Genomic DNA, 13,950 nt, shown 5'->3' on the forward strand with positions numbered 1-13,950 from the left:
CTCATAAGGGTTGCAAATTGTGAGTCAATGTGGTTTTTAATGTCTTAATCTGCATTTTCATCTTCCTCTATTTTTTTTCTGTCTCCCTACACACTTGATTTGGTAAAGAAATAGCATTAAGTTCCCACTGTAAATATCTCCACTGACTAGATTTGGGTATTCTATGATGTCATTTATATGATTCCCCTCTACATTTAATCTCCCAATAACATAAGAGTTAAAGCATAAGGTTTTTATGGCCAAGTGTAATTATCAGTGGTAATAATATTATAAAATATATACTGTATTCTTCCTTCAGAAGACACAGATGTTTATCCATTTTCTTTCCTTTTGAGACAGTCTCACTATGTGAACCAGGCTGATCTGTCATTCACAAAGGTCTACCTGTCTTTGCCCCCTGAATGCTGGGATTAAAAGCATGTGATACCATACATGGTTTCCATTTTCTTGAGAATCCTGCATCATCACTACTGAGGAGCATTATCTATATCTTTTACATTTTTTTCACTGTTAGCTCACTTCTCTTCATAATCAAGTATGAGAATGGTGCTAGATTGGAGGTGATAGTGACCATTTGAAACCGAATATAGTTATCGAGAGTAAAGCCAGTAAACAGAGAATCCTCATAGTATTTTTTGAATCTTGCATTCAGACTCCCAGCATATAAATAAGGATTATAGGGTATTAAAAGAGGTAGGGGGCATTCTCCTTAATCTGCTTTCATCTAAGTTTCTTTCTTCTGTGACTGAAAGAATTCTGACTAGTGCAATACATCATTAATTGGAAAGAATTGAAAACTTTATAGCATTACTTCTTTCTATCCAGAAACAACAAAGCAAAGGCTTGCAGTTCTCTTCACAGGGCCTTTATATTATAGGCAATCATGTGTATCTTTTGCATTAGTATTAATTATTTCATTATTATATGGTATCAATCATTCTTGATTTATCTCAAAATAATATTTTTTTTTTACATTTTGATATTAAGTACTAACACCTTTATTTTATGAGTATATTTTGCCTGCATGTATATATTGCACCATATCCCTGATGCCTATGAAGGCCAGAGGAGGGAGTTAGATCTTCTAAACCTGGAGCTAAGAATGGTTATGAGCTACTTTGTGGGGTCTAGCAACTTATGCCGTGTCTTCTGCTGTAGCAGCAAATGCTCTTAGCTACCGATTTATCTCTCCTGTCCCAAATGTTAACACTTTTTAGTTGGGGTTTCAAAGGGTTTTATTTTTTTTGTTAGAAAATTCAATAGAATAAACATCCCATTTATCAGTTCTGTTTTTCAAAAGTGTTATCCTGAAGTTCCAGATGATTTGAGAGAATTGTAGTGGGAGATTGGTTATTGCTGATTTGCATTTGTATGCATGGATGCTTTATTTGGGGGTAACCTCCTTTTTATGACTGTTAATTTGCTTCCTAAATGAGACCAAATCCCAACCTAATTTATGGTTTCTACTTCTTTGGTAAGCTTAAAATATGAGATTCAGTTTAGAGTAGGATACAGAATTATATTTCTTCCTCTGTAAAGTGATCTTAAGCACCTGCTTCAAAATGTATGTACTGATTCTATTAATCAGAGCATATAGAATACTTAGAATAATATTTGATATGTGCTATTATTTAGAGAGAGACAAGCCATGAATTGGTTTGATGAGTCTTCTATATGCAATGTAAAAAAACCAAATAACATGACATCTTAGAAATATGGTATTTTGCTAAGTTTATATTTTCTTATTCTTAGATGGCTTCTGAATACTCAAAATTTCAACAAAATAAAGATATCAGAAGGGAATTTTTACAAGAGTAGAACTATTCATTTGGATAAATTTTTCTAAGCTGTTCAGAAACGCCATTAGATAAATTCTTCATTCATTGCAGTTTTTCACTGGGTATTAATTCTGATACATCTCAATCAACTCTAATATATTTTGGTTTTGAATTGGATTTATTTTTTTAAGGTAGAACAAATGACAGTCTTTGGATCAACAATGCCTTTTTCTGACATAACTTCACAGTGATTTTCCTCAGAGACAAAGCAAGTACAGTTTAGTCATTCAATAACCAGAACTTAAGGCAGTATAAAAGTATACACTGAAAAGACATTGATCTCAAAAAGAACTTGGCTGAGTCTTGTCCCTGAAACTGATGTGATCAGCTCTCTCCCCTTTTCATCAAAACCTGCAATGGACACCAGACCCAGAAGCGCCTGAATCTCAGTCCTAGAGAAATGAGGACAAGCATTATAAGCAATAGATCCCACTCTAAACTCAACCTCAATCCCAGAAGCATCCTTTGACTCTCTGCTAGCCTTTTGTCTGACTTTTGTAGCTTCTGGAAATTTGAGGTGCTTAAGGAATTTTGACTTAAGAATAGAGAAGGCATTTGAAATGATATATAAGAGAGGAAGGGCTGAGTACATGAATATTGATGAAGCCAATAAAAAATTTCAAGAACAATTTTGGAGAGGGTAGAAAAAGCGTCTCTGATAAATACTTAAAAGACTAAAGTGATACATGTCCTCTACTACTCATTTCCAAAAACAGGCAAAACAAGTATTAGGTAAGAAATACTCTTGCTATTGTTTGTCTCACATAATGTGACCCTGTCTCAAAGTAAAGCAAGGCAAAAAAAAAAAAAAAAAAAAAAAAAAAAAACCATCTAAGACAATTTATTTTTTGAAGCTTTGAAGTTTGGGGGTCACAAATGTGATATCATGAAAATCAGATATTTATATTACAATTCATAGCAGTAGCAAAATAAAGTTATGAGATAGCAATGAAAATAATTTTATAGTTGGGGGTGGGGATCACCACAACATGAAGGAACTGTATTTAAGTGTCACAGCATTAGGAAGGTTGAGAACCACTAGTTTAGAATATTCAATATCTATTTGAATTTGAATGTATATCCTATTATTCTGGAATCATAGCTATGATAGAAATGCTATGGATACTTGAATACATCAGGACCTTGAATAGTTGATCAGCTTAAGTCTTGCCTTTAGGTCCAAACTATGCAGTAAATATTCTGTGCTGAAAACAAAACCTGAGATTTAAATACATTTATTTATCAAGTCATTCCATTATCCAATGATTTTTATACAAAATGAATTAATTAAGCAATTTTAATGCATACTTAGTATTTTTTCCACCAAATTCGGTTTTTGTAATTAGAAAATAAATAACAATGTTCACAGTTTATTTTATCCTTACTTTCTCTCCTATTTTTTTCTTTCTTTCTTGTAGGACTGACTATTTAACCTAGGACATTATGCATTCTAAGCAAATGCCACACCACTAAAATGCATGCCTAACTCTTGTTTTAGTTTTCATTTTGAGACAGGGTCCCACAATGTTACCCAGGTTGGCCTTGAACTTACTCTGTAACACAGGAAGACCTTGAACTTGAAATCTTCCTGCCCAGCCTTTTAACTAGCTGGGATAGAATGAATACACTGATAGGACCAACAATTTCTTGTTGTTTTTGCTTTAAAAAATTGTAATGAAATCCCATAACTCAGGAGGCAGAGGCAGACAATCTCTGAGTTCAAGGCCAGCCTGTTCTACAGAGCAAGTTCCAGGACAGCCAGGAATACACAGAGAAACCCTGTCTCAAAAAACGAAACAAAACAAAGAAGTATATTGAACATATTCTCTTTATAGTGAAAAAGCAATTAAGGAAGTTTCCCCAAATCCATAAAAGTGTGTGATAAATCTATAGCAAATAAACATATGTGATAGATATGGCATTTTATGAGACAAATATCTAAATTTCAGAAAAGAACTATCCATCATATTAAAGTCATCATGTTAATAGGAATTGAGCTGCAAAGGGATGGCTGGAGACATTTAGAGTAGATATTTCCCAAAAAGCAAACTTTTGTCAAAAGAAATGTTGTAAGGAACCTTAATATATAAACACATCCAAGGAACTTGGCTCTATTTGAAGGGGGTATATTCCAACACAAGTGATCCTTCCCTAAAATGTTTGGTCAGAGCCCCTTGGGAATACTCTTGTGATCTGAGGACTCCAGATAGCATCACACCTATTTAGCCTTGTTGATCCCAGTAGCTTCTTAAGTCAACATTTATATTGGTGCACTTTATTCACCAAAGGAAGTTTGGTCCAGCCCTTGCTCAAAGAAATGCAGAATTGAAACTGGGTGCATAGAGGAATGATAACTTGGATCATTGGTGGCTGATGACAAATCTACTTACCATGTTTTTCCAGATGCTGGCAGCAGCTGTCCACCAGCCTGGGGACCTGCCTGTAAATGGGATTCAGACTCAGCTTCTTATCTCTGGCCTTTTCTTTTTTATTCTGAGCCTCAGCAGGCAAGGAGAGTTGTAAAGCTTCTAGGAGTCGAGACTGGTTGTCATCCAGATCCGTGATGGAATCCACTGACATGGCACCCTGCAAGTGAATTGTAGATTTGAAAAAGATCACAGGCAGCAGAAAGAAAAGCGGCTGCTTGCAGAGGCCTCCCAATAAAATTTATGGAGAACTATCACTCTTAAAAGATACTACTGTTTTATTTTGTTATTTACATATTTGTTTATTGCTGACATATCAAGGAAAAACTAACAACAAATATCATTAGTTATGATTTCGATACACAGACTTTTCTAAATAGAAGACAAAAAGTTAGAAACATATAATTAAAACAATTTGTTTCAACTACTTAAATTTTGAAACAAAAATGCATACTCAATGAATAAGGTAAAGTCATAGAACTCTTGTGAATAAAAAAATTCTCAACTATAGCACTAGGAAGTAGATTTTAAACATAGGAAGATTTAAACTGGGCATGATGGCACATGCCCCAGCATGCAGGAGGTTATAGCCATCCATCCTGGATGAAGTGTGTGCTGAGAAGTCAACTATTGGAGTCCTGGTAGGGCCTGGACAGAGAAAGGGACATTTAGGAAGTCTACTGCCTAGGTCCTAGATTCCCAGAAAGCTCAAATTTAGAGTTTTGGTTTTACTGTTATTTGGATTTATAAACAGTCTATGATAATTACAGGCTTAGAAGAACAAATTCATCTTGAAATACAAATATTCCATAGTTTTGTCTTTTTTTCCACTTTGAATCATAGTTAATACCATAAAAAATAACAGGGCTTTAGGTCTTGCTATATCTTGGAAGAAGTCCTGAATGTTGAAAGCTAAAAAAAAAATGTGAGTTATAAATGGAAGTTTGGTTGTGTATTTAACTAGGACAGCCTTTAATGGCTGGATTGACAAAGATTTCCAGCCTAAAGTTTAGAGAAAAGGGAAAGAACTTTCAGGAACATAGGAAGCCTTAATGATGCTTTGAAGTGATTATGCTGATTAGCATCTGGGTGGTCTGAGAAACTCAGCTTTCTAGATTTGCAATGTGGCATGCAAATAGCACAGAGCCTAGAACATAGTGCCCACTCCATCACTGGCATCATACTGATATAGCATGGATTTGAAAGAGACTGCATATAGGACTGTACATCTCTATTTAAAGAATGACAAACTCCATTGATAAGAAAAAAACTAACTCCCTCATTGATTTTGAACAGCTATGGCTAATTCACTGATCCAGGTACATTCTAAGAATGGAATTGACAAAAATGAACAGAAACACTGAATGTTGGCCTCAAGACTCTACTTCTAGCATAGGAGTGTCTAACCTGCAGCCCATGTGTGCAATATATATATATATAATATATATTATATATATGTATATATATATATATATATATATAGTGTATGTGACATTGTGACAGTAGAATGCCATCTATAAAGTTCATGCTCAAGAACTAAACAACTGAGTTACAAAACAAAATGACCAAAATAATTCTCACAATGTTTTAAATAAGTTTATGGATTTGTGTTTTGGTATATCCATAGCTATCTTGTTATGTATGTGGTCCATAGGTTGAAGGTTGGGCTTGTCTGATTAAGCGGGAAGTCTATCAAGATGGCAGGAGATAACAAAAGACATGCATCAATGACAGCAGTGCAGAACATCTGGGGACCAAGTTAATCAGGAGGGAAATGTGGAGGGAATGTTAGCTGCCACATTCACAGTACTGGTTATTGCTGAATGGAAGAGATATCTACCAATGTGTCTGGTTTTCATGTTAATAGAGACTCAAAGGACAACCTTACTCATTTTCAGTGTTCTCAGAGTCAGAGGAGATCCTGGCTAACTCACCCTTCTCCTGGCCCGAGGAGCCGGTTCTGGAGTGTTCGGGGATGTGGACTCATTTGGTGTTTCTGAGGTTGAGCTGAGAGATGAGTTACTGCTTGAGAGTTCTTTGTTCTGTTTCTTATTCCCAAACGGGAGGAGGGAAGACACAAAATCAGATGCGTCCTTTTGCTCCTCCCTCTGCAAGTCTTGCTTTAGTTTATATGCCCGGTCATTGGCAATGACTTGGGATAAGGGCATTCCAAATGCCTGTGGGATAAATTCTGCAAGGAAAAAAAGATATTTATATTCAGGGAAGGTCCAAACAGGAGAGGATGCTCATTCACATCACATCCATAAAAGCAGGCATAGTCAAATTATTGATTCAAAGAATTGATTCATCAATCAGCATACTGAGGTGGTTTTGTTTGGTTGGACAAATGTCCTAAGTTTCAATTACAATTAAGGAAGCTAGTAGGTACAAATATACATTTTAGAAATGTACGTCTCTAATCTTTCCCCATCTGCTCAAGTCTGTTTTAAAGGAAATAACTTTGTAAAGAAGTATGACATTTGGACAGACTATAAATAATATTTTATGCCCATGATCACACATCTTTATAAACCATTACTCTTCAATTTATAAACTTTATAAGTCTTTGAAGGAATGAGGAAACCATATATATCCGTTCACTCAACAAACATTTATTGAACACCTACTACTTGTCACGTCAGCTTTTACAATGGAGGGGGTATAAAAGATCTCAAGTCCTTTCTCCTGAGGGGTTCTGAAATAGGGTGAAGATGTGCAGAATCAGACATGTAAATAATTATAACAGAGTGACTCTCATCTGAATAATAGAAAGATGAATGAATCCAAGGTTGAAATTCAATTGATACACTTTAAGGATCCTAATAAAAGAGGCAGTATGGGAAGTAATAAACTATACTCATGCTTTCTGATGACCACATGCAGAAGTAGACTTGACCATGATATAGCTTGTGGGAAGCCCAGGATATTTTTGTTATTTTTTTCTTTAGCTAGGGACCATTTGAGGAAGAGACTGAGTATAGAACTTTTTGGCTTCATTTGGCAATATATATATATATATATATATATATATATATATATATATAGTTTCTGCATTATTGTGGTAAATTCATGTGTGTTCATATATATTAGCTCCTCAGAGATAGACATTTTAGTAGCATTTTATATTTATGCTGAAAGTATTAATAATTCAATTAAGCACATTATTCTTGTTAGATTCAAAATTACATCTCTTAGCAGCCATAGCATTTAGAGTCTAGGTGAGCCCTTGTTTTTACAGGTCCTGTTAATGAAACCGAAATGATCAAGGGAAAATAACGCTAAGGTTATTTGTTCTTTGAACAAAAAAGCCAACATTAAACCAGGTGGAAAGAGGCTTTGAAAGGTTTTCCTGCTTGACTCATGGTAACATTTTAAACTAGGCTAATAGCCAAGTCTCCATTAAGAGCAGAAATGGTATTTTAAAGGCATATACCTCTGGTCCCATCAAAAGATGCAAGTTGTTTTGAAGTAAAAAGTCCTAAGTTCATCTGAGGATTTTTCAGAGGTGCTTGCTCTATCAGTGAACTATGGAATATATGGCAATCAAAGGGCTATGCCTTTCTCTTTTGAGGTAAGACTAATACTGCAAAGAGCAGTTCCAGGCCATAGGCTGTGCACTTGGAGAATTTCGTGTAAGAAGCAGGACATAATCAGATATTCTTCAAAAAGTTTGGACATACACATGCTAAGACTGACACCCACATAGAATGTACAGACATGGATGGGGATAGTCACAACAGAGAGGACTTTGAAATACATCATGTGGCATGGGTCTGTTAATGTAGGCACATGCATGGCAGGCCTTGCTCTAAAATGAGGGCTCTTCAATCATCCCATAGCCATTTTTCCATATAAGCAAACCCAGTCAGACTTATTTAGAGATTTCTAGTCTCTCTGGGAAAAAAACAAGAAAGACAGTTTCTTTGAAGACTATAATTAAAAAAAAATTATCTTTATGGGTAGGTGTGTGTCTCTTTGTAGGTGCATGGATGTGTTTGCAAGTGCCCAAGGAGGTCAGAAGAGGGTGTTGGATCCTTTAGGGCTGGATTTACAGGTGGCTGTAAGCCACCATGTGGGACCTGGGAACTGGAATTGAGTCCTCTGCAAGAGCAGTTCATGAGCTATCTCTCCAGCTCCCCCTAATCTAGCATTTCTGATACCTTAAAGTCCATCACTATGTTTGTAAATTGTAATGACTGAATACAAATTAAACAGCAATCATATGAATTTATTCTCTCCTGATATTTAGTCTTCTTTTAATTTTATTCAAAAGATGTTTCCACTAAGAATGGGTTTTTATTTCTCTTTGGTATGGTAGGCTTCTGTTAGGGCTGAGCTTATTATTTCAATGCTAGAGTTTTTATGTGGGCTCCTTAGTTTCTTGCTACTTTTCTCAAAGACTCTTATAAGCTTTACAAAGTAGAGCTCTTTAAGCTCAAAACTGTGAGATGTTGTCTTGAGGTTTTTGCAATATTCTAGGAAGGATCCTTGAATATTCTTTCTCCTTAAAAATACAGCTATTGTGAAATCAAAAACTCATCAAAATTCTATTGGGCAAATTTGTCATTTATGTGACAATCAAGCATTGGGTGCACATGCCTATCTTTGAGTTCAACACTTTTCTGTGAGGAGGTCATAGAAACCTGAAGATTCTTCACAAAGACAGAAGCTAATAAACTTGATAATAGGATTTTTTAAATGACAAAGATATTATCTAAGGCTCTCTGTGCTGTGGCTAGGGACAGCTAGTATTATGTTCTAATCTGAGCCATGTGTTCCACCAGGATATTAGCAGTGGTTGTCTTTGCCTCCTCGTGAAACATGGGGTCAAAAGGTGATGGATTTTCCTCTTTGCTCCCAACTGTTCCCTTTAGAGCCCCACCCTCCCACCTGTGACGGAAGCTTACCATCACAGGCTTGTCCTTGTCCTTTACTCTTTGTTGTTTTCTACTATTATTGGCTTTGATTCACCATTAAACCACCAATCTCGCATAAAATTTGGTGACTTGCCAGTCCACCTTAATGGCTCACATGATTCTCTGTTCTCATGTTTACTTGTCCCCCTTTTTCTCTTCTAACTTTTGGCTGTATACCATCTTTGTCATCCATTTCTTTAGTCCCATGCTGGACCTCGTTTTCCCCAGAATTTATGCTTCATTTCCATCTTCAGCTTTCACTTGTCCTCCAAGCACAAGCCACTTCTTGTTCCTTTATTGCATGTCTCACTCGCAGTTTTTTCTTACTAGACCTTGCTTGGATTGCTAGGGGTGTCTGCTCTTTATAGAGGTAAATATAACTTTAGAAAGTCATACACTAATACTTCTTTTTATGCCTCATTTCTATTCCATCATCTTGCCATTCTAACTTTACTTTATCTTCTGTTTTTAATCTACTTCTCTCCACCTCTACCACAATCTTCATTCCATGATACCATTGCTTTGCTCCTGAATTTTATAGCTTTCAAATTGCCCTTCCTCCATTCCTTTGTGCTGATGTCAGCTCCACTCCAAGTTCATGTAATACAATGTAGCATGATAGAGTATTTTAAAACACTATGAAGTTATCCCTTAGTATATTTTGATGATGTCTCAATGCTGTTATCATGTAGACTAAAAGTTGTGTTGTAGTCCACAATGTCCTCTGTGAGATAACCCTAGCTTCTTCCTACTTTTCTCTGGAACTACATACATGCTGGTCATTCTCTTCTCTAGTAATGGTTTGTGTGCGCGTGCGTGCGTGCGTGCGTGCGTGAGTGCGTGCGTGCGTGCGTGCGTGCGTGTGTGTGTGTGTGTGTGTGTGTGTGTGTGTGTGTGTGTGTATGGCTGTGTGTATTTTGTGTACATGTTCATGCTGAGGTGTTCTTGAGGGTTTGGATTTCCATATACACACAAGGAGGTCAGAAAACCTTATTTTTTATCCTCAGATATTTACCACCTTTTATTTGAGACCAGATATCTCACTGGCTTGAAACTTTGCCAAGTTTTCCAGGCTAGATGAGCAGTAAGCTTTCAGGGATCGACCTGTCTCCACCTCCCATTTCATCCTTTCTGGGCTTATAGGCACATCCCACCAAATCTGTTTTTTTAATGCGGGCTCTAGGGGTCTAATTCAGGTTCTCACACTTGTGTGGTAACTACTTTGCCTACTGAGTGATGTTCTTAATCCCCAAAGGATGGCTTTTAATGACAACTTTGAATCTATTTTCTTAGATAATTTCTACATGTAATTAATTCTTAATTTTTTCTACTACTACTTAATGTGAAGCAAAACTAGAAGTTGAGGCAATTAGTCTTTTGTAGGTTTTACTTCACAGATCACATATAGTGACTTAGACAGTGAGTAACCATAAGGCATGACACAATGGGGTTTTGGTACATAAAAGTTACCACAATTGAACTAATCTTCTTTTCATGTTCTGTCAGAGTCCCGGTGGACAGTTACTCCATAGTAACACATAGTCCCCATGTGCCTTGATTAAGGAAGCCCTGGAACTGGATCAAAGTAGTTTTTTCAAATATTTATTTATTTATTTATTTATTTATTTATTTACTTATTCATTCATTTATTTATATTTTCCACAAAATCTGGGTTCTTTTTGAGTCAAGAAAGAAACTGTCTGAATTTCTGAAAGTTACTTTTATTTGCCAAATAATTAAACTACAAGGGACTAGGAACTTGAAAATCTTCTGTTTGAAAATATGCTTTGCAAACCAATGTCAATCTTGAATTAGTTTCCATATGGCAACCAAAACTTAGATGGGCTTTAAGTAGCACCCTGAATGCAAGAATGTCATATGATTTGTTGTATATTTTTATATGAAGGAATTAAATATCACTCAGGACATGATTCATGCTGATGGAATCAATTAATATAGTAGCATATCAAATATTTGTGAATCACTTTTTTTTTATTGGGATAGCAGGTCAACCATGAAGAGCTGCTCCCCTTTATTTTTAGATGGCCTAACCCAAGAGGTCATTCAGAGTTTCCTGTTTTCCTTCTTTCCCTCTTGGATTTCAGTGATGATCATTTTTCACATGTGTGTCTGTTATGAACCCAAACACTAATATCCAAAGGGAAGTGAACTGATTCCAAATGTGCCACACCAGTACACAGCCACCCCCAGGTTCTGGTTCCCAAGATAGCCAGGTAATGGCTCCCAGTGTTGACATAGACAAAGCTTTATGTTTTGAAGAGCTGTCAAGAAGTAACTCTTCAATTAAGCTTAGAACACTTTCTTTTTTAAACACCAAAGCTAATCCATAAAGAGCAAACTTCACATAGTGAAGCTTTGTACTTCTCTCCTTAGATGGATGGATGATCTGCCTTTTCATTAGAACCATCAAGAGCTTACTTTCTTTCTCTACTCTTCTCTTATGTCAATAAAGAATACTGCCAAGATTTTACTGGTCTACATTAATATGATTTGGTCTGAAAAATATCTAAAGTCCCAGTGGACACTAATCAGTTCCTTACTTGATGACCCTTACTTTCCTATTCACTCATGTTCTTTCTTTCTGCTTTCTTTATATACAATATAAGTGCACACACACACATCAATTTAGGGAATGCAAACATTAAACTCTCCCTGCAAAAAAAAAAAAAAAACCCTCATTTTTCTTAGCATAGTCTGAATGGGTACTTTCTAAAGAATCACCTAACATCTTCATTGTGTTTTAATCCCAACACCAATATCATTATCCTAGAGTAAAGCAACTTCAAGCAGTAATTTATTACTCATGTAGTTGTCTTCACTTTTCAGTTACAGTAAATTGCAATAAAATTAAATGGAAAATTAACAAATAAGAAAGTCGTATGTTTTAAATGGTTTCTATCACAGCATATAGTAATTGGCTTATTGTTAGTTATTTTGGTTCGTCTTCTACTGTGCCTAATTTTTAAGTTATACTTTACCATATGTATGCATGTATACACAGGGAAGTATACTGCACATAGGTTTGCTATTAGCCAAAATTTGAGTCATCAGTGGAAAGTTTTTGGAATGTATCTCCCATAGATAAGTGGAGGAATAGTGTAGTTAAGTGCCCACCCATAAATGAGTAATCTATTCTGTCCCCTCTAAAGCCTAGGGGGCACTGAGGAAGATGGAGTGGAAAGAGTGTAAGATCTAGATGCTGGGGTATAATTCTGTTAGATGTGGTCTTCTGCACATGACATGTCCATTGCACTCATGAACACAGCATCTGTGTTTACCTGCATAGGACATGCACAAATAAAAGAAAGGAAAGTAGGAAGGGGACTAGTTAGGAAGAAGAAGGGGTCAGCAGGAGAGGGTAAAAGGAGGTAAGAGGGGGTGGACATGATCACAATATAATATACTATATACTATACTATACTAATATATGACAACAATATAATTTGCTATAATATATTCATGAAATTGTCAAAGATATAACAAAAAATAAGAGCAATAAAACATCAAACATATACATATAATAAAATTTATCAGATAGGGGATATCTAGCTAGCCTACCCTTTATCTTCATCATTCTAGTAACAAATTCTGCTGAGGTTGTTCATATCCTGCTGAGTATTCTGGTGAATATGATCACAGCTCTCATGTTAAAATGAATACATTGGAAGTTTTTTTTTTTCAAGAAAGCAACACCTCATTCACTGCAGTGAGTATCTGGCCATTAGTTGTGCTTTTGTTTGTATTTTTCGGGGGTGCTGGGCACAAAACAATTGGTCTTCTGCATGCTAGACAAGTACTCTATCCCTGAGCTATATTCCTCAGCTCTTGGGCCTTAGGACATTTAAATATTACAGCCATGATTCTTTCTCGCAGCTAAAAGTATGGATTCTTAACACTTTTATCTCTTTTTTGCCCAGCTTGTGGTACACATCTAGAAGGCTGAGCACAGTCTGCCTAGAGGCAGTGCTACTGGCACTTAGCAGAGGCCAAGGATGCTGCTAAACTAGAGGCGGTGCTACTGGTGCTTAGTTAGCAGAGGCCAAGGATGCTGCTAAACATCTCACACCTCAAAGCACAACATATGCCACAAAATTTTTTCAGTCTACATTACTACTAGCACCAAGGGAGATAAAACCCACTGTAAGGGAAGCAAAATAGTGAATTACTATTCCTTAGGATTCTTTCTATCCAAATACCATGAACTTTAAGGCACACTTTCAGCTATGCATATGTAGACTGCTATCAGTGTTAGAATAAGGCTTGTCCAGTGCAATATGTAATGCATTTAATTTTAAAGCCATTGCTTTCCACTACAAGCATAAATGCAGTTACTATATATGGGAACTCCAAAGTGAGACAAATGTCTTTCCTCATTCAACACTTATTCATTGTGGCACATAAAATGAACATATAATCACTCAATGACACCATTCAACAATCAGTTCATATAACACAATGAGAACAAGTCATAAAATTTAGACTGTTCTAATGGGGTCCTGGTGACCTTTACAACTGAAGAATACAAACTTAAATTGACAACAAATGTCTCTGAAAGAGTGGCTCAAGTGTCATTTCCCTAAATAGCCATAGAAATGGACACAAATCAGTATGATGAAAGCCAGTAATTGCGGAAAACATATGGTGCCTAAACCAAGCATTCTGTGATCTAACAAAATTGCTGACGATGGTCTATCTTTAGTAAGCCTTGAGATGAAGATTGTTTCTTTTCTGTAGTCATAGTAGATGAAT

General features: G+C 36.1%; 1 protein-coding gene across 4 annotated transcripts in view; it reads right to left on the reverse strand.

Moving 5' to 3' along the window:
• The window catches only part of Arhgap6 (Rho GTPase activating protein 6), a 487,916-nt gene that overhangs the window by 41,908 nt on the left and 432,058 nt on the right, over positions 1-13,950 (reverse strand). For all 4 annotated transcript variants that reach the window (XM_028885949.2, XM_028885950.2, XM_028885951.2 and 1 more), the window contains exons 4-5: positions 6,199-6,455; positions 4,229-4,424 (exon numbers count right to left, since the gene is read on the reverse strand). In XM_028885949.2, coding sequence (XP_028741782.1) covers positions 4,229-4,424; positions 6,199-6,455 — 453 coding nt within the window. The remainder of the gene's footprint in view (positions 1-4,228; positions 4,425-6,198; positions 6,456-13,950) is intronic.

This window comes from Peromyscus leucopus, chromosome X (genome assembly GCF_004664715.2).
Source record: "Peromyscus leucopus breed LL Stock chromosome X, UCI_PerLeu_2.1, whole genome shotgun sequence".
Classification (NCBI taxonomy): Eukaryota; Metazoa; Chordata; class Mammalia; order Rodentia; family Cricetidae; genus Peromyscus; species Peromyscus leucopus.